General features: G+C 39.8%; 3 protein-coding genes across 4 annotated transcripts in view; 1 reads left to right on the top strand and 2 right to left on the bottom strand.

The window, feature by feature from the left end:
* Positions 1–4,961, bottom strand: part of pax8 (paired box 8) — a 22,825-nt gene extending 17,864 nt beyond the window's left edge. Inside the window, exon 1 of the mRNA XM_079364050.1 lies at positions 4,584–4,961. The gene's annotated coding sequence lies outside the window, so the exon portion shown is untranslated. The remainder of the gene's footprint in view (positions 1–4,583) is intronic.
* A 5,755-nt stretch (positions 4,962–10,716) lies between these two features.
* LOC306836908 (ADP-ribosylation factor-like protein 3) lies at positions 10,717–14,314 on the bottom strand. 2 transcript variants are annotated; one of them, XM_079364280.1, is made up of 7 exons: positions 13,968–14,314; positions 13,841–13,899; positions 12,908–13,051; positions 12,628–12,744; positions 12,232–12,282; positions 11,866–12,051; positions 10,717–11,306 (listed from the first exon to the last, which is right to left on the bottom strand). In XM_079364280.1, exons 3-7 carry the CDS (start codon positions 13,025–13,027, stop codon positions 11,259–11,261), a joined length of 522 nt encoding a protein of 173 aa, XP_079220406.1. In that variant the 5' UTR covers positions 13,028–13,051; positions 13,841–13,899; positions 13,968–14,314; the 3' UTR covers positions 10,717–11,258. The 2 variants fall into 2 exon arrangements, with proteins under 2 accessions (XP_079220406.1, XP_079220405.1); XM_079364279.1 differs by lacking the exon at positions 13,841–13,899 and having other exon boundaries at positions 13,968–14,309.
* A 140-nt stretch (positions 14,315–14,454) lies between these two features.
* On the top strand, positions 14,455–20,407 carry wbp1 (WW domain binding protein 1). Its single transcript, XM_079364885.1, has 4 exons — positions 14,455–14,898; positions 16,053–16,155; positions 16,508–16,675; positions 17,788–20,407. Exons 1-4 carry the CDS (start codon positions 14,836–14,838, stop codon positions 18,351–18,353), a joined length of 900 nt encoding a protein of 299 aa, XP_079221011.1. The 5' UTR covers positions 14,455–14,835; the 3' UTR covers positions 18,354–20,407.
* The last annotated feature ends 454 nt before the right edge of the window (positions 20,408–20,861 follow it).

The following is a 20,861-nucleotide window of genomic DNA, read 5'->3' on the forward strand; positions in this document are numbered from 1 at the left end:
GAACAGCCATAGAGTGTGTGTGTGTGTGTATGTGCGTGATGGAATAAAAACACAGCAGCTCCCCTTTCTATTCCCAGAGGACAAATCCGTGGCGGAAAAACTCATTTTCCTGCAAATAGTTTGTCAGCCAAGCTAGGAGGAGTGATAAATTATCACAGACGTTAGGTGAAGGAGGGTGACTAGAGGAAGAGGGAAGCCCTCTCTTTCTCTCTCACACGCGCACACACACAAACACACGCACGCACACACACAATCACACAAATACACATATACTGCTTTCTCTCATCCTCACTCACTTCCCAAAACTATTCCTCCCATCCCTTCCTCCTATTTCTATTTACCTCCTCTTTCTCTCATCCAGCATCTCACATTTCAAGAAGCTCTGATCAAAACGTGCACAGATAAAATATGCACACAAACACACACACACAAACACACAGTAACCATTGCATGCTGGAATTGGGAAAACGTGGTTGCCCCTACAACTCAAGTGTGACTCCACCGTTCCAAATGATAAATTGATGGCCAGAAAAATGGATTTGTTTTCAACTAGTAACACATCAAAGAAATAATAATTCTGTGCGGGGGAGAGTGGCGGGATGATGAATGGGGTGGACAGCTGGATCACAACGGAGCAATGGAGTGAGTGAACGAGAGAGAGAGAGAGAGAGAGAGAGAGAGGAATGAAGGAGTAGGATGTGAAACTGTAAAATCAACACAAACAAAAACACTGTCAGATAGTTGGGAATGGTTTTGTATGTTTTGTAAGAGGCCAACTCAGGGCGGACAAGGTTGACCAGAGCCTTAATTCTGACACTTGTATGTAACACCCATTTGTGAGGATGTCGGACAGCTCATTCCCAAATAATCAGGTTCTTAATGTGCTGTTGCGACAGATTTTTATCTGCTCAGAAGTTCACTAAAATACAAAACGTGTTGGATGTAACTAAAGACGAGGGCACTATGCAAGACAGTAGCATTGTTAACACCACACACTTCAAAATAACATACTTGTTGACGTCATTCTGTGCGAGGCCTTAGTTTAATATCTTTACTGAAACAGAAATTGCCAAAAAAGTATTTGACACAAAGTTTGAAGGAAAAAAAAATCTTAAATATTCTTACATTTATTGTATTAAGACCCCAGGTGCAACTAATGGATCAAACCTGACTGTGAAGCTCAGTTTAGTATACATTAGTGTTTATGTCAGCAACACACGACTTACGTACGACTTCTAAGGAAGATCTTACAATTTTTAAGAAAGTTTCTGTATCAGTGAATTTGTCCAATGAGAGCAAACTCAGCTATTTCAGTCAGTACATGTTGATGCAGTGAAACAGATCAACACAACTGTGATTCATAAATAAGCTGTTTTCTGAAGAGCCAGTCCCTTAAAATCTTTACTAAGTTGGTTATTCAAACATCACAGTGATATGTCCCCCACAGCATGACATTTTCCCTGTTGGACCAGTGGGGGGGGGGGGGGGGGGGTTAAGATATCAGGAGGCAAGACACAACATAAAAAAGATGCTGCAGAATGTATGAATCTATGGTGGCTGACAAAGTGGTAGAGTCCGACACTATAGCTTTTTTTCAAATATGCGCTCCTGAAAATGTCCGGGGAGTCTGCTTGTCCGATCTTAAAGCTTTATCTTTTTCATGATTTGAATGGAGTTTATCTCACCACCCCCTTCCAGGTAAAGTCGGACTGGAGAGTTTGCAGTAATGCATCACATCTGTTTAGTGCAGATTTGAAAACACAAATAGACCACAAGCTGAGTATACTGGCTCACTAACGCTGAAATATCAGTACGACCCTGAATTTGCATTTATTTAACGGTCCTAAACTGCAAATATAAGTAAATCTTAACAACAGCAGCGGATCATTAAGATACTCAGCAGTTTCTTTGGTGGCATGTTTTGGTAAGTAGTGTAGCCATAAAGTGTTTGCTGCAATCTTAATTAAAGATTAGTATTTGGAACACCTGAAGCAGAGTGAAACATATAGTTAAAAGACCCATTGCTTTTGTTCTCTACACAAGTTGTATCTAATAACTTTGTCGAATTACATGTGTTATATTTACCCTTTTTTTCCTCTCCTTCTTGTCCACCCTCATCACTGTTGACGGATCAAAAACATTCAGGCTGAATCTGAAATAAATGCATTACATTACATAAATGCTGTCAAGTTAAAAAATAAATATTACATTTAACTTTATACATGAATTTGATCAGCTTACATAATCAAAATCAAGTGGAAATCAGCAAAAACACCAAGCAGCACATCCATACAAAAAGGCCAGTTTTTATAGAAGAAATTCACCTGTTAACAGACTGATTCAAAAAAGTTTTTGAATCAGTATTGAGCATTTTGCTAACTTAATCCTTTTTGATTTTATGCTGGATGGCATTTCCAGCATGGAGACCACCATTGACAGGCTTCCAAAGGCCCCTGCAGTAACAGATGCGAGACGTCACTGAGGCATCACCCTTATTATTTACAGTCTATGCAGAACACTCATGTTATATTTCTGGCTATGATAGATTCTCTATACTTTATATTTGAACTTTAACACAATCACTGGTTCTTCTGTAAATTAAATTGAAGGGTTAAAATGAAAAAAGACGCCCCAGCTTTAAGTGTCATGTCATTTTAACGCCTCCGTGAAAGAATAGTGATCACAGGATCAACAAAAACTAGTCACATGAAACTGAAAGTAAAAGTCGTTGTTGTCTTATAGTAAGCACATTGGTTAAATAAAAGTAAAAACAACAGGTGTTTGCATCAATATCACTTCATAGGAGAATTAAGGAATATATTTCCCTTTCAACCTAAAAACCCATTTTATTTCCACAAACTACAATCCTCCCACTCCAGTAGTCATCTCTCTCAGGTAATAACCGTTAGCATAAGTGCTAAAATGACATCACCATAATCATCATCATTATCATCATCGTCCCTGATCCCCACACATTTACAATCATAGCTAGAGCCATACTCATAACACAGTAGCTCTAATATATCTCACACTATTCAGGGAATTATTTGGCTGGAAACGTGCACAGACGATCATTAAATGTAAGAGGTGTTTCTTCCCTCCAGGTTTCTAAACCCGACCCTGTAAGATGTCTATACCCAATGTGTGTTTTCATCCCGCTCATTTTTCCCCAACCATATCTTATTTCTATTCTTTTTTTTATTGCCCCCCCCCCCCCCCCCCCCCCCACACACACACACACACACAAACACACACACACACACACACACACACTCTCTCTTCTTCTTTCCCTTCGTAGTGATTGATGGAGTTAGGCAACGGAGCACAGAGCAACGTGTGGCCAACAGTCCAAGACAGCCTGCCTCCGAGAGGGAAAGAGAGAGGATGGTGTGGTGAAGGGGAGTAAGGAGGAGGAGGAGGGTGGGGATTAAACGAAAAGAGAGAGGTAAAAGGGAGGGAAGGAAAGAGGAAGGGAGAGGGGAGTCGGAGTGAGAGTGCATGTGAACGTGAGGAGGGAGAGTATGGGAGAGAGAGGGGAGCTCAGCTGAAAGCCACAGACTTAATTCTATGCATCATTAAGCAGTCTCACTCAATGCAACATCCCCTATACATCATCCACGCTCAGTAAACACAACGGTGACATTACATTAGCAACTGCAAATGAATTTTCTTTTTAGAAGGAAATTGAGAATACTCTCTTTCTCTCCCTCTCTTTTACCCTCTCAGGCGCTCGCAAAGCTCGAGCATGGGCCATAAAAGGCAGAGGGATATAAACAAAATAAAACACAAACAATATTTCCCTTTGCCTCTCTTGCACACACTCTCTCAGTGCAGAGAATTATGCACAAATACAGTATACACTTATACTTCCAGCTATAATTCATTTAGAATATCACTAACATGAGCACTTTATTCTAACTGCTGCAGGAAATATAGTTTTTATTTTATTTACAGATGATAGTTGGCAAATCAAAAACTGTTTATGTTGGGTTGCCGACTGTGTTTTCTCTCAACTTTTATTCAGGTAGTTAAATATATACCTTGCCAGAGCTGGATAGTAGGAACATAGCTAAATTGTAATTGGGACTATACAAACTAGTTGGTGTTATATTTGCACCAACCAGCTGCAGGTGTAATTGTTGCCCAATAGCTAAGCAAACCAAAGCTGTTAAAACTAACGTTAGCTTACGTGCAAATACCAGTTTAGACTGCACAGTAACAAGGGTTTTACTGCTGTTTACTTTCCTTCACGATAATGTCCACTTCAATTACAAAAACTTAAAAAACGTAAGGCTTAGTCAGACATTATTTTATCCTGAAGGTGAACACACACAAATGGCTGAAAGGAGAAAATGCTTTGCCCAAGTTAGTGGAAAATAATAAGAGGAGTGAAATCAACCTAAACTACCAATTAATGTTGGTTAAGCTAACGTTAGCTTGTCAGTTTTTTGTTTTTCTACTTACACAAAATAATGAGGTTTCAAAGATTTAGCTTTGAAATGTTACCTTTACCTTACTTACTCATTATAATATGAATACCAACTCAGTGAAACCGGATTTCTGGATGGTGGGACGATGGATACCTGGCAGTTAGTCTGTACACCCTTTGTGCGGAGGCTGCGGTCCTCAAGGTGGGCAGCCCAGGCTCCAATCCAGCCTGTGGCTCCTTTGCCCCATGTAATTCCCCGTTGCTCCCTGTTTTCCGACTCTATCTGCCTGTCCTGTCCTGTCCTGTTCCAAAGTAAGCTCAAAACAATAAATCTTAAATATTTCTGGATGTGTGACAAGACAACACAGATTCAAACCTGCACAAAGGCCTGTTAATATTATACCATGTTTGGCCCTCTAACTGTAATCTTTGGCAGTAAAAGTAATGTTATAGATGGATTGCTCTGTATTTGATACAGTCAATATTTGTCTTATTTTTTATGCATTGAAAGTATTTAATAGTTTTAAAAGTAAGTAATATTTACTCATATTCTAACAGTTGTAACAGTTCTAACATCTAACAGTTGAAAACGTTGGTAAACAAACACTAGAGCTGTTTTAACACATGCACAAAACTCTTGATGGCTCCAATTATTCACGCCGAATAAAATGTAAAATGTCCCTGTGAATTCAGGCTAAGTTGATGTGTGAACGCAGCAGGTAAAAGCCAGGAAAACAACAGACGAGTAGGAGGAGTCGATGATGATTTGAAAATCACAGGGCTGTGACTGGTGCAATCTTTCTGCGTGTAATGAAGCAGTTTAAAACTCGTAATTTTTTTCCACTTATTCAATGAATATATAAAATCCTTCAGGACCACATAGCAATAATATTAACACAAATGTATGAAAAATTGTAATGTCAGATTGATTCAGTCATCATTGTGTGCCTTCCTTGTATTTCAACAGTGTCTTTTTAACCACATCTCTTACCCCTTGATACCCTCCTCCCCTCCTTCCTGACAGAGAAAACGTCATGCAGACAGAAACGTGTGAATGAGCATCTCAGTAAGATTTCAGGGGGCAGAGTGTCCTGAAATTTCCTAGAAATATTTAGGAGTGCATGCATTAAATAAAACCTTCAGTAATGGATTCATGATGGTGCAGCCTGATCCTATAAGGTTTAATAAAACATCCACACATACGAGCATGCAGACAAGACTCATAATTTGGAGCTGTTATGCCTAAGATCACGTGGGTAACATAAATTATCGAGCAAGTCAAATGAATAATTATGTTTTTATTGCACAAATTATGCCCTTTCCCCTAAACTAGCCAGGCTCTGAGGCCTGGGAAATCTATTAAGGCTGTGCTATAGATCATCCCATCCACTGTGGCGTGTATATAGATCTGTCGGCTCATTTGAGGAATATTGAATCGGTTACAGTAAAGTAAGCCCCTGGATTGAGTCAAATGTAAAAATCCATGCATGTGTGAGGAGCTGTCAGCGTGTGCTGTAATGACGGATGGCGCCAGGACTCTGTTTTAGCGAGAGGTGATAAAAAGTCAAATTATGAGTGCCAGGGAGGGACAAGAGAGTGTGGGAGGGGAAGCAAAGACAGAGAAAAGAGAATTGGACCAGATCCGTCATATGATAAGGGCAATCAGTCAATCTGGGAACGTTTCGGACGACGGAAAGTGTTATTTCCTCCCAGTGCAGTTTGGAGTCAAGGGTCGATGAGGGGTCAAGACTAGGACTTCTGACCTCGGGAGAGGAGTTATTGATTCTTGGTTTTCACAGTTTACCCATGTTATTATCTATGGGACATGATTAGTTTCCAATTGCAGTGATTTGCAGTGAAAGTATTTTAATTAACATAAAGGAATGATAATGACTTGATTAGTGTGTAAAAAATCATTTGTTTTTTTATGCAACAAACTTTAAATTGTCTTCTACTTTACCAACATAGATAGATGTACTTTATTGAGCAGGGAAAGTGTAGCTTTACAGCAGCAGGACATCAAAAACACAATTCTAGTAACAAAACAAAATAAAATGGAATACAAACACATGCATGAAATATCAGTTTATTTAAGGGAAAACAGTTCAAACTCTTTAGTTTCAAAGAAAATATAACTTTTATTCTTACTTAAAAAAGTGAAAAACATGCAAACACTTGTGACCACTCTTTATAGCAATAACAAGATATTCTGTCACATATTTTTCACATTATTATTCTTATTATTATCTGTCCTTTGTATTCTTTACATAAGGGGCTGAAGTTTTGAACAAGACAGTAGCCTTTTTCACTAATGCCATCAATTCAGGACCGTCTGCTCTAAAAGTTGCCTGTTCACACGACTACAGTATGTAGCTCACAGACAGGGACTTTCACTGATGGACAGAAGAGGGGAGGACCTCAGGAGGCAGGACATGAAATACAGAGAACGCTACAAAAGAGGTTGATAAAGCACCAAAGTCGAACGCTATAATGACAGTGGCCTTTATATCAATGCTACATGTTATTTGATGTCTTCAGAGTCAATTAATGAGTGTAAAGGACATGCCAGCAAGCATGACCAAACACGAAGCGGCTTTATTACGTGCAAAACGATTTCATGAGCCAGTCGCTAATTTCTTCTCTGTTTCGATTTGATGAAGGATAAGAGTTATGCATAATAAGGGCTGTGACTGATCTGAGGGACGGGTGAGCACGTTGCAACATTGCCTCTTCGAAGGTTGACTGTTTGAGATAGCATTTCAAAAATGGTGACCCCCACTTAAGAAACTTATGAGTGATATATACTACATCCATGCTTTATATAGTCTACGTCTTAAAAAGAAAAAAGAGCTCTACACAGCTACCTTATGAGATAGTTGGATGTGCGAACACCTCCTGAAAATACATTGTGTTTAAAACATAGCCGTCCGCTCACTTGCTATGGTGAATTCTCCTGAATATTTCCTGCTGCGTTTTTACATTCACTGTAACTTCTTTTATAATTTTAGCAGTAGGCTGGCAGGAAAAAAAAAAACTTCCAGATAAAATATGGGTGAAAGAATCTGGCCATTTGTGTTCACATCTGCAGCTAACCTTAAAGTTTTGTGCGTGTGCGTAAACATCCTGATTCTAATTCAAGATATAAACAACAGTCTTTTGATTTAAGCAAGATAAGAATTTAACTGTATCCCTTCATGACAAATAAGAATGAATTTAACCTAAAAAGTGAGGATTTCTCATTACAGTGCAGAGGCTGGAATTCAAAATGTCCAGATTGAAGAGCCAAGTGTTCAGGTTTCTTCAATGCTGAAACGACTGAGGTGTTGGAGATCAAATGTATTACAATTCCAGATCCTGAGTTACACTTGGCTCTGATCCCTCTGCTTTACCTGCTTCTGAATGAACTAAATAAATAACACCCTCATGGAAAAGTCAAATTGTCTGGTTGCAGATTGTTTCTTCCTGGCACCCTCCATACCTCCTCCTCGCTGTCTTTGGAGCTTCAAACAGAGCCCAGGACCCCCTACCAGGTCGACCCCCACGCTGACCCCCCACGCTCTGAGACTGACCCGCTCCGAGGTGTGAACTTCTGTCCCCCAGCTGATGGAGCCTCCTGATCATTTTTATAGTCCCCATCTCTTGCTGTTTATGACTCTGCAGTTTGATTATATCGAAGGGGGCTTGGAGCTGTAAGAGCCCCGGAGAGGCACAAACGCATTATCAAACACACACACACACACACAACCACACACATCAAAGGAGCTATGAGAGGAATGTGGACATTTGTTGTTTGTTTTATCATCCAGTACCAGCACTTATCTGCTTAATCATAAAGGATTGGCCTGAGAACGAGGCTGTGGTGGCCAAACAAACAATCACTGACGCTGTAATCCTAACTGGAGGGATGAGCTGCAGGTTTGTTTGGGTTATTGCAGCTCACAAGGATCATAGGAGTTTACTTAAAGGGAGTGCAGAACAATTTAATATTACAACAGCTTCTTTTGTTATAAAAGTAAAGCAGGCGAGTCCACTATTTATGCCTATTAACATAACAGTCTAAGCAATACTTTTTTTATTTCTTCAAACAGAAGTGAAACATAGTAAGTGACAAGTCTTTTATTGCAAAACATTTTTATATGCTGTCAACAAAACTATATAATAATATCCATATTGTCTTTGATCGATTTGATCCTGTTTGATCCTCATTTTTATGTCCTTTAGGTTTGACCGACACTCCAAACCTTACACATTTAATTGATCCTGGATAAAGGCAATAAATCAGAGGTTTATGTTGTCTATTTCAAAAGGCTTTGTTTTTTTGAGTGTAAATCTAGTAGAGGTGGGACAAAATAGCAACAATGCAATTTATGACTTGACTTATTTTTAATAATCAAAATGTGGTGAAAATGATTGATATTTTGATTGAAAAACAAAATGAGAGGCCTTGAATGTAACATGACAGAACCCGAACCGTAGAAGAAGACAGTGGGATGAAGATGAAGAAGAAGAGGAGAAAGCAGCAGGATAATGTGGGACAGAAGTGAAAAGAAATTAGGAGATGAAGTGATAAATGGTAAAACTGACTAAATTACATAAATACATATATGCATGCTATAGTCAATTAATCAAATATTGTGATGTTTACAATTGTTTTGCTGTCTGTTTTAAATCCTAACAATCTGGTCTTTAAATCCTAACAAATAATAAGCAACTTTATAAATAGGGCCCGAATGTTTCTATTAACACTATTTGCATCTATATATTTATTGGATAATTAGCATACAAAAACACATGGACTGGCATACTGTATTTTTACATTGTTTCATGATTTGTTACGTAAACCTTAATTCTAATTCAGCTCTGCTAGTTGCACATGTATATTTTTGTCCATAAAAGCTGATGCATCCTACACTGCTCCTGTGGCAGCAAACTGACTGAGCTGTACTTACAGTGTGTGAGATACCAACACTTTAATTAAGTCACAGCATTGCAGCCCCCCTTCTTTTCTCTGCGGCCTAAGTGAGTCAATCAGACTCTCTTGCCCTTCGTTTCCCCTGTGTGTGAGGCCGGTGTGCAGGCCTGAGTTGCTGGGAAAGTCCCATGATTTATGGCCCTTTGCAGGCCTGACTGCCTCTCACCTCGCGGATGATAGAGCCAGAGGTAACGAGGACTGGTTGCTCCACTCCACTCTTCTATTTGGTAAATCCAATTGTAATCATTTCAGGATTTAAAGGTCCATCACAGCAGCTACAATTGGAAAGCACTTCTATGTGTAATTGGGTATTTTTTTTTTTTACAGGTTGGGTGATGATGACATGGATTAGATGTTAATGATTTAACACTCCAAAGACAGGAGGTCGTATTTTTTCCTCAGTTTCACACGGCAGACTTTCATTTCCTTATTCATTACTTTGTTCTGGTACGTGTATGCTTCATAGATCCTTATAAGTGTTGGATGTTAATAAATTGAAGCAGTGCTAACTGAAAAAGAGTAGGTGTTCTTTTTTAGATGAACCAAAGAAATATGTTGTGGCTTAATATTTACCTTGTGACTCTTTGCCCTGGTCTCCTACACTGCTGTATCACCACTATTCAAATTTAGTCCACAGCATAAAACACAGAATCATATAAATTCAACACTCGTACTTAGAGCATTATCAAGTCCATTTTGAAGCTTTCTACACTTGTTTTCATCTGAGGATCAAGCCGCTCTGACTTATTAAAATCAACCAACCTTACACACATACAGAGACACACACAAACACACTCGCCACTGTAGGCAGGGGCAGTAACTCAAGGCCAAAGGAGGAGGTTTATTTTTATCACGGGCAAAGGCGCCAAATCATGTTGGTATGAAGGGGGCTATATAAATGCAAATTGTATTGGAGAGCTATTAGTCGTGGAAAAGGTTTGTATGTAAATGCCCTATAGGACCACAGCGGAGCACTCGGCCAGTTCAGATTAGTGGAGTTTGTGGCAAATGTGCTGCAAAAGACAAAATAGAAAAATAGACAGAAAATGCAATTGCCTTGTGGTAAATCATGGTGAACAAGGTGAGTAGAGGAGTAATTGAATGGCCAAGGTGTTTCTGTACTGCTCATTGTGTGTAGAGAGAGAGAGATGTAGTTAGGTCTGCATGCTTGGGCAGATGTTTACATCGTATGGTCTTTTTGGTCCTGCTACAGTTTTTTTTTATGCTTTGGACGAGTGCTGAGACACAAAATGTGGAAGCTGTTTGTGACTGTTTCTTTAGCCGTCATATATCTGCAAAAACATACTGTGTCATGTCATTGGCAATAAATCATGGTATGTTTATTGAAGACTGATCAAATCAAGTGTGGCACAAGATACAAAATCACTTAGAGAAACTTAGTAAAAGAGTTTAGTTAAAAGCAAGAGGCTTTATTAGACAACACTAGTGCAACATCGCCCTCTAGCTTTAAGTAGAATGAATCACAGGCATTCACAGTATAGCTCATTAGTTCATCTCACCAAAAATTGTTTTAATCCGACAGTAGGCATCTACTGTACAAATCCTTATAATGCAAAATTACAAAAAAGGCACCGTGTGCAAAACCTGCTTAATAAATAACATTATCTGATACAGTATTTACACTTCAAGACAAGGACCAATAGCAATACAAAGTTGATGTGTGGAATAGCTGCATTTACAGATACTAGGTATAAAAATGTTTGAGATGCCAGAAAATGTACACGATTCAGTTCTATAAAAAGAACGTAAAAACACACCTTCAGTCACTGTCCCGTGACTTTGAAGTTCAAATTTAAAGTGCATAGCAAGTCTTCAAGATAATTTCACATTCCAGGGTTATTTTTTCCGGAAAGCTATATTTCTGCAAACCCAGGTCATGCCATCCTAGAGAGAAGCGGAAAATGAAGTTGTGTTGTAAAAATATGTTATTTTAAAACATGATGTATGTTTAAAAGATATTCTTTCCTGGCCGATGACATATTGCTTGCATGATGGTAGTGTCATAATGTTGTTATTAAAGCTGGCTAAACCATTTGTGTAATAAAGACAAATGAAGCAAAGCCTCTTTGGTCTTACGACAGATGAAAACATACTTAAATTCACACTCCAAATCTGGTTGACCTTATAACTAGTGTGTATGAGCAGCATGGAGAGCAATCATTAGGATATCTTTCTGTAGATTTGATAAAGACCAGGAACCGCATGAGAGCTGAATATTAACTCAGAAAATATTTTCAGAGGAGTAGTCGGTTTCTTTTGAAATAGTTTAGGTATATTAACTCAACACTGTCTGGTGTTTCTAAAATTAATTGACCGTAAAAACCCTATGATATAAATATATGTGTGCACAAGTCTATCCAATATTATAAGGGCTTTTTATTGTTAACAAACAAAAGGGGGGGTTGACCATGTCCTAACCTTTCGCCATGTGTACTGCATTTACCTGCACTCCCTCAGCTGTGATTGCTGAGCTCGCCTGGACCTGCCACATGCGATCCCGGATAGTGTGCAGATTGAGACTCTCTGCCAGCTCAGACGCTGAGGTGGCGGTCATCAGGTCCTGCTTGTTAGCAAAGATTAACAGTGGCACACCAGCAAGTGTTTCCTCCTCCAGCAGCTCAGCCAGCTCCTGCCAGGAACAGAAGCACAACGGTAGTCAGTAACAGAGGACACCATCAAAAACTGGGTACAGTTACAGATTCATACACTGTAAAAGAATCATCTGTAACCATCCATGAACACCTCAAAGTCACACAAAAAAAATCTATCTAGTTATTTTATTAATTTAAACATGTAAACAGCATCTCACCATATTTGATTCTTCAAATCTTTTCTTGTCTGAGCTGTCAATCACGTAGATCTAGAAATAGCAGAATCAAATATATTAACAAGCAGTTCATAACATACAAGATCACGTCTTTCATCCCTATGACACAACCACAGCCGTGCTGATGTTCAGTACAGAGCCAAAGCCTTGAGTGTCATATTGATTTTATAAAACGTTTCTTGTTGAGGAATACATTGGTAAGCAGTGAAGATAATCAACGTCATGATTAGTGTTGTGTTTGTCTTTACATCATCTCTAGTGGCAAAAACAAACAGTCCCAGTGATGTTGTATGCTTTAGCAGCTCTTTCATTAAGACTCACTGCTGTTAAAATACTATATTAAGAGGACAATCTTTAAGTACATAAAGGAGCACCTACCAGTATGTCTGTGTTCTCAAAATAATTCCTCCAGTAGGGACGGATCTTGCGCTGACCTCCAATGTCCCAAACATTTAACTTGAAGCCAGACGACTGAACGGTCTTTATATTGAAGCCCTACAGAAAGATAACATCTAATCTTTATTTAATACTAGCAGAGGACAAATCAAAACACGAATTGGGAACCCGTATGAACTGCAAATGATGAAATGTATTTGTGTGAGAAAAAAAAAGTAATACAGTGAAGGGATTATAGATTAATTTTCTTGTCCATATGTACTTGTGTGGGGGTGATGTGGCTAATATCTTCTGCTGCCAGCTGTTTCAGCAGAGTAGTCTTGCCAGCATTGTCCAAGCCCAGCAACAATAAGCGCACTTCCTGTTCTGGAGACTGTTTCATCCTTCGTAGAACGGACAACAGGCCCTGCAGGTGGATCAGAGAGTGTATTAGAGCAGACACAGGACAGACTGTTTCTTACTTAATTGTTACAAAATCAACACCTTTTAGGTTAGGATAATGCTTCGGTCATCAGCATTTAGTTTGGCAGAGGATCATGACACAGCTTGTACAGGATGTTTTAACACTAACCTCACAGCAAGAGTAATCTAGAAGATGAGGATTTAGCTGTTAGCAGCTTGCAGTGACCTACTCTTCTTAGCTGGCCAAAGGATCAGATTGGCTTGCACAGTTAGTGGCTTGGGTCCAGGACGTGGTAAGGACGGAGGGCTTTGGCTCAAGATATTCATGCTGCAGTGTGTGCAATGAACTCCGTGACACCAGCATGTAACAAGTGTGAAATATAGAAACAACTACACAACCCATAATATTTCATCTGTGTAAAGCTTTAATGTAGCTTTAACTAGGGATAGGAGTTAAAATCATATGAATTAATCAATTACAATAGCTATGTACTCTTTATGCAGCATATCAGTTTCATTTCAGTGACAACCCATATTATCACCATCAGGCTCAATAATAACCTGTTTTGTTGTAACACTAGCAAGTGTCTTAAATATATGTCCTCCTCACATGCACAAGTATTGTATTTACAGTACAATACCATATATTTTATTGTCCAGCTGCTTCCGCTCAAATCAATGAGTAAAAACAATAGAACAACCATATCCACACATAAACAAAATGGCACATACCAAAACAGAACAATACAACAATATTCGTCACATTCACTTATAGCAACTTATGTATCCTAACCAGACTGTAGCTGGAGCTTTAGTAGGCCTGCAATACAAGTCTTTATACAAAACCTGCGACTAAATGAAAAACCATGAATGACATTTTCCAATTAAAAAAGTGAAAGGAAAGAATTGTGCAAACTTACCATGTTTGCCTCGGGTGTTGTGTTGTTTTGCCCCTGCGTACACTGAGTGGATTAAAATCTTTATAACGATTCTTCATGAGAGAGGAGGGGAAACAGCTGTCAGGTTCCGTTGTCGTGGAAACCGTGACGTCAACATAAACAACGTGACTGCTGAGCGTCCGTGCTCCGAGCGCAGAAATAAAAACAGATAAAGACCGATAAAGGTCCCCCCCAAAAAACAAACAAACAAAAAAACGTCCTTAAGATTGAAATTGGCACTATGGTCATCAAAAAAATTGCAACAAGATTTTAAACTTTTACGCTTTTTATGTTTTATTGCATTGCTATAACTCTGCACTATAACGTAACTGTTTTTATAATTATTTATTGTTTATTATTTTATGTTTTATGTTTTATTTTTGACATATTTTTTTGATTTTATAATAGTTTTTATATAGTTTTTTTTACTCATTCATTTTTTTACTCTGCCATTGCCATGTCTTGCGTTAAGAAATTGAAATGCATCGTTGTTAAACGATTTGCTTTACAACTAAAGGTTTGAAAAAAATCAAATGTTGCTCAAAGTTTATGGCATTCTCGCTAAAATAACAGAAAAAAAGACGATAAACAAGTAAGCAGCAGAAGAAGAGCATATCTACTCGAGCATGAAATCCTGTTTTCACACACACAGCGCCCCCTGGAGGTCTGCAACTGTCTCCGTTTCATATTACTTACGCTGTTTCTGAGTCAAGGAATAACAAAAACATGTCTGTACACGACAGGCTGAACCATTAACTAACAATTACAACCAGAAGTCACCTCAACTAGCTGTCGATTAGACCGACTACTATATGATTCCCGTCGCGTCCACGGTCGACGACCCAGAAAGATGCCGCAGAAAGCACTGGGATCCATTGTAGGACTTCTTTGTACCGCGGCCTGTATGGTGCAGGTAAGCCGCTGCTACGTGTCACGGGGTCGGCTGTCGCTTCCAGTCTAGGCCGGGGCTACTTCCGTCCGTCGGAGGCCTCTTTTGCCGATGCATTTTTTTTTGTCTCCACCACAAAGGGAAACTGGGCTAGTTTACTTTACACCGCGAAGTTAGTGAAAGTTAACACGTACATTCGACAGTTTTATAGCTTCAAAATATAGTTTTAAAAAGATAGACGCTAAAAAGCCTTTGTTTTATAACCTCAACGTAAGAGTTTGAATCGAGGGTATGAAAGATTAACGTTAGCCGATGCTAACTGGTACCCGGCAAATTGACCTGTTTATTGAAAGGACTTCTGCAGTTTGTTTCATTATTGAAACGTTGATTTTATAAACTGTCTTGGTCAGTCGGTATTAAAACAAACATGCATGTCATACAATTTAGTATTTTATTTATGCAGCTGAATAGGGGAGAGACTAAAGACAAAATATTATTAAAAAATTCTTTAGAGGTTGTAAACTCACTTGTTTGTGTTTTGGCCTTTTAATTATTTTTTTTTTTCGCTAAAAGGGATGTGAATGAGGTGTCGATTAAATGCTGCATCGTGTTGGTTGTATTGTTTGTGCAGTTCCCTGTCTTTTTATAATATTTGCACACCGTTTTTTGTCTTGTCTGTTATCTTCTCACTTCTGTCCTCATTTAAAAAAAACTATTTTTCTACAGCTGCTGACAATCACAATATTAATACAATTAATTTTTCAGAGTACACGTGTGAATGTTGACACCTCTGAATCGATTTATCACGATTTTATGATTAGTATTTACATCCTTTACCTGAATTTATTTACTGTGACACAGTTTCTCTTTGCCACAGTAACAACTTCTTTCTTGTAATATTGCAGGTTGCTCTCTGACCTAATTTAAAAAACAAACATATTTTTTTTGATTCTGGTGTATTATCAGTGACACTAAATAATTTGCCTAAATGTCAAATTTCTGCTCTAAAAAATCTCAGAGGCCTTGGTTACATTTCATGAAATGAGCCCAATGTCAAAAACAAAAAAGTGTTGATGAGTTCAAAAATTCGAAAGTCGACTAAAGCCCTTTTTTCCCAACATGTGGAATTGAGTGTTGACTCAGACATTCACTGTGTTTACCTCCTGTGTGTGTTTAAGGGGAAGGAGTTCTGTTTTGGGGTAAACAATGAGCAGTACCGCTGTGAGATGGGCTACTGCTGTGGAGAGAGAGAGTGCTGCACATACTACTATGAGCTGTGGTGTAAGTTTACTGGGTTTTTTTTGTTTCTCATGTCTTCGTTAACTAATTTATTTCAATATTTTTCTATCATTCAATCCCCATTTCCCATTCATGGCCATATTTTAAGGTTACAACTCATTATGCTGTTATGTTGATTTGTAGAATATATCCTATATAACCCTTTTATTAAAATTGTTTTAACAATTGTATGTTCATTATTGGAAACTGCTTTAGTCAGCAGTGAAAGATATTTTGATCCCAAATAACACAAATCCATGTCATCTGGATATATAGACGTCACAGAAAAACCTCGCAGTTTGGTCAGTTGCTTGTTGATGATTTGATTTTTAGTGAGCAACAATTTCTTTTACAGGGTTCTGGTTGGTATGGACTCTGATCATCATGCTTAGTTGCTGCTGTGCCTACCGACACCGGAGAGTAAAGATGCGTCTTCAGCAGGAGCAGCGTCAACGGGAGATTAGTCTCATGGCCTATCAGGGAGCCTCCAGCTCCTTCATTTCTCCTCCACCACTCAATTTAAGTAAGACATGTGTTTTTCAATTCCATACTTATCATTTTGCAATGTTAGATGTAGTCTGTACATCTCTTAAAATATTTGCCAGTTGTTTCTTGCCCATTCTATCAGATTAGAAGGGCACGCTCAGATGGATATATGCCTATAAATATCAACGTTACATATTAAATACTTGTTTAGATCCAGACTATATGCTTTATTAGCACCATCTTAAATCAGAATTCTCAAAGTAAGTGAACCATGATTTAAATAGTATCCAATCTCCCCATGGACCATACGTTAGCATGGACTGTTTTTGAGATTTAGTTTCTGCTGGGTCTTCCATGATTTAGTTCAGAGGTTATTCTCTATCCCAGATTCTTTTATAAAAAGTCACCCCTCAGCACCTCAGACAGAACGAGACCAACAGTTCTGAAAGTTTCATTTTGAATACAGTAATGACTTTAAGGTCCTTGATGCAGCGGCTCTCCCTTCCTGTATGAAACGTTCACATTTCCCTGAGGGTCACAACCTTAGAACTGAAAGTGCTGATCCTTCTCTTGATCTTGTCACGCTCAGCAGCGAGTCACCTTTGTGTGTTTTGGTCCAATGTTTCCAGAGGGACAGCAGAAATGTGACCTTGATGGCTTAGCTGAAACTTGATATTGTGTTCACTAATATCACAGGAGTGGGACAAGGGGCACACTTGTCAGTCTTTGGCTCACGTTGAACATGCTTCACTTAATGTCAACACACAACTCTTCACGGTGTGTGTACACAGACTGGACTCGTACAGCTTTTCATTTTGAATGCATCTTCACAACCGGTCTGTATTAAACCAGGGCGTTTATTGTCAAGAATCCCTCTGCTGGGATTACAATTAGATGAGATCAGTTAGCTTATAGTTAGGAAGCTAGTTTATTGAGAGAAATATTTAACATTAGAACATTTTGTTTTAGAATACGCCTCCCATAATTATTATTTTTCTTAATATATCCAAACAAATCAGTGGGATTTGCATGTATTTATCACAGTGCCTGTATCATCAACATCACAGCTTTTACTATTTTTTTGTTGAGTCTGAGCAAAGGAATTCATATTTTCCAAATATCAATCAATAAATATTTGCTGACTTTCAGGGTTCTGGAACGACTGCAAGCTTCCTGACTATGAAGAGGTGGTGGGTCACCCGCCAACACCGCCTCCTCCCTACTCTGAAAACCCTCCTGAGACTGTTCCAGCAATCGCTGCTCAAGTGAGTCAACCCAACGCATCATCCGATCCTATACCACCACCACCACCACCACAGGTGGAAGAAGTTCCACGGGTGGAAGGTCAGGCCTCGGGCTCTTCATCAGGCCCGGGAGCAGCGTCGATGCTGATCCAAACGCAGCATCCGGCCAAGGAGAACGTCGAAGTCCCGCTGATGGCTGCAGCTGACGAGGAGGAAGACGAAGAGCTTGTCACTCGGCGGCGCCATGTGACCGGTGATTCAGGGATCGAGGTGTGCGTTTGCCAACTGGACGTTGATGAGGGCTCAGGGCTTGAAGAGGAATGCGATGAGGAGAACCGGATGTGCAAGGTCAGCGGTAGAGACTGCTGTTCCGGGCAGCAGCAGCAGCAGCCAGCCTTCAGACAGAAGGAGCACACCTCAGAGCTGCCCAGCCAGACCGCCAGCACCAGCACTGGGGACCACATGGTGTGATCTGCAGCTCAACTAATCAGCTAACCAGCCTGGCTTTCTGCCTCACACAGGGAGATCATCATCACCACAGGGACTGCCTATGTTTAATTCTTTGACATTACACATAGGCATGACGTTATGATGATGATGACAACTAATCCTTAATGGCGCTGAATAGGGAAAAATGAATCACACATTGTGTGGACTTTTTTTTTTTCTTTGCGTTTCCTTCGCAGGGAAACCAGCAAACATGTTGATGCTCCATTTTGTCCGTTTTTTGAGCAAAAGGAAGTCATAAGAAGGCAGCAATTGATTGTGAATGAAATAAGAAATGACTGATTCCCTTTGCTCCTACAGTCTCGAGCACTGCCTTCATATTTCAGTTTATGTCTCACTGTTCCTCCCTGGTCAGAACATTTCCCGCCATCCATCTGTCTGACATTATACTGCCACTGGGATGTTCAGCCAAGAACATGCCAGACTGTCAGTGGACCCCCCCCCCCCCACACACACACACACACACACATGAGGAGCAAGGGACTTACAAGCAAACTCCTTCAAAAAAATCAATGCGAGAGCACACATTTTGTTTTCCCCCCAAAGCTCGTGTGCCTGAGAGTCTGTGCGTCTGCTGTTAGATCTAGGGCACAGCTGCACAGTGATGTCAGCTGTGAGGTCATGGCAACCGGTGTCTGCTGTCCTCTGGTGTGAAGAGTGTAAGGCTCTTTGCATCTAGAGTGGTGGGGGTGTTATGCAACCTCAAATAGCAGAGAAGAGAGACAGGAAGGAGGTTGTTTTTTTAATTTTTTTTTTATTTTGTCTGTGGGTTTTAAATGTCATACAACCCGTTTATAATTTTCATACAGTGATGTCTGCAACCCAATGGTCCCTCGATTAACGTGGTGGAAGTTATGGTTGACCAGCTTCTAATAATGTATTCACTGTGTGCACATGATCGCTCCTGTTCCGTCTCTGACTGCATTTAGTTCATTAGTATAGCCGAGAGGGCTACGCCACCACTTTTTCTAATCCAAAAAAATGTCCCTGTGGAGGATCTGCTAGAATGTTTCATTTACTGCGTTATAACAGCAAGGGCATTGACAGCATTTAGCCCATTCTACACATGAATAGTTCAGATTTTCATAAACAAAGGATGTACTTCATATCCATCTATGCTTCAGTTTAATTTGACAGATGTCATTATAAACCGCAACAAAGCTCCTGATGGGCTGCTCGAGTGCGTATGTGCTTGTGACTGGATGTTTAAGTGCAGTAGGTAAGGGTTGAGTATTGTGCGTGTGTATTTTTATAGTGCTGATGTATCTTAATACTTGCACAGCAATGAGGTGGATTCGAAGCACTGTTTTTTTTGTGTTTTTTTGCATGAGGCATGGGTTTCTGTGATTACGTTTGAGTAAATTGGCATTTTCTAGCTAGTTGTTCCTCACTTTGTCATAATGATATTAGGCTTCAGTGGTTACACATCCGTTGTTACAACCGTGTGAGCCATGCTATGGTCTAATGTAGCACAGGTTACTGGTTAGATTGGGCTGTCCTGGCTGTCTGCGGACCCTGTAGCTCCTGGCAGCCTAAGGGATTTGCCGTGGTATTTTCCGTTGGCAACAGAGTGCGGGTGCATCAGCAAGTTGAGGTGGATGCAGGCTCTGCTCCGCAGCCTTGTCGCTGTTTGCACAGCTGCAGAATCTATTGTGAATAACTGCATGCTTCTTTGCATGTCATGTTGCTTGCCCTATATACTGTACAGTTTGTATTCGAAGCAGCCTAACCGGCTTTTGTCAGAGAGGACAAAACGTGCAGAACAAATTTGCCTTTTTTTGCAAGATAGGGCAAGACTTTAGTTGTTGAGAAATGTTCAGATCTGTTTGGATACGGTGTGTTTAGAGCCAGGTCAGTCATTCTGGTTCACGCATGCTCTCAGAGTACTGCTCTTGATAACGCCACTTATTTCTCAGCACCGTCAGGACTCTCACAGGGGAAATATTTGACCTCTAAACCAGACATTGCACTGGTATGTGCATGACAGTGTCAATTCAGAGCAAAAAAAGAAAACAGCTGTCTGAAGCTTCAAATTAGAGACAGCTTAGTTTCATTTTCATTGCATCGGCCTTATCAAACATGCTAAAGGAAAGGTGTGCGACCAGAGCAGGTCCTTGTAATATGATGTTGAACTAACATGACTGACTTCTCCAAAGGAGCTGTTGCACTGTGAGCACATCTAGCAGACGTCGTATGAGAGACATTGTTTGACCGGCGCACCTCAAGCTGCCTTGCTGCATCAGTAGAGAGAAAATGTCTTGATTTGTGAAGCGGCACAGTGTAATCAATAAGGAAAGAGTTGTGCTTCTGCCTTATTCGAGTAGGTGTAGTTGAAGTGGAGTTGTTCTTTTGTATTCTTGCAAACACGATCGCTTCAGAGCAGAGTGCTCTGGATCACTGCTAGTTGTCATCAGAGCGTTTTTTTGTTTTTTTTTCCTTCCACTTGTGGAGATGAGGATGTGGTTTCAAAAC

The sequence above is a fragment of the Symphodus melops genome, assembly GCF_947650265.1.
Source record: "Symphodus melops genome assembly, chromosome: 16".
Classification (NCBI taxonomy): domain Eukaryota; kingdom Metazoa; phylum Chordata; class Actinopteri; order Labriformes; family Labridae; genus Symphodus; species Symphodus melops.

Excerpts from the sequence above, each read along its gene's own strand:
- LOC306836908 (XM_079364279.1), bottom strand. Across the intron at positions 12,745-12,907 it reads GCCACATCACCCCCACACAA|GGCTTCAATATAAAGACCGT; the intron begins GTACATATGGAC and ends ATCTTTCTGTAG. Across the intron at positions 12,283-12,627 it reads TTGAGAACACAGACATACTG|ATCTACGTGATTGACAGCTC; the intron begins GTAGGTGCTCCT and ends TGCTATTTCTAG.
- wbp1 (XM_079364885.1), top strand. The coding sequence starts at position 14,836 with ATGCCGCAGAAAGCACTGGGATCCATTGTAGGACTTCTTTGTACCGCG. Across the intron at positions 16,156-16,507 it reads ATACTACTATGAGCTGTGGT|GGTTCTGGTTGGTATGGACT; the intron begins GTAAGTTTACTG and ends TTTCTTTTACAG. Across the intron at positions 16,676-17,787 it reads TCCTCCACCACTCAATTTAA|GGTTCTGGAACGACTGCAAG; the intron begins GTAAGACATGTG and ends GCTGACTTTCAG.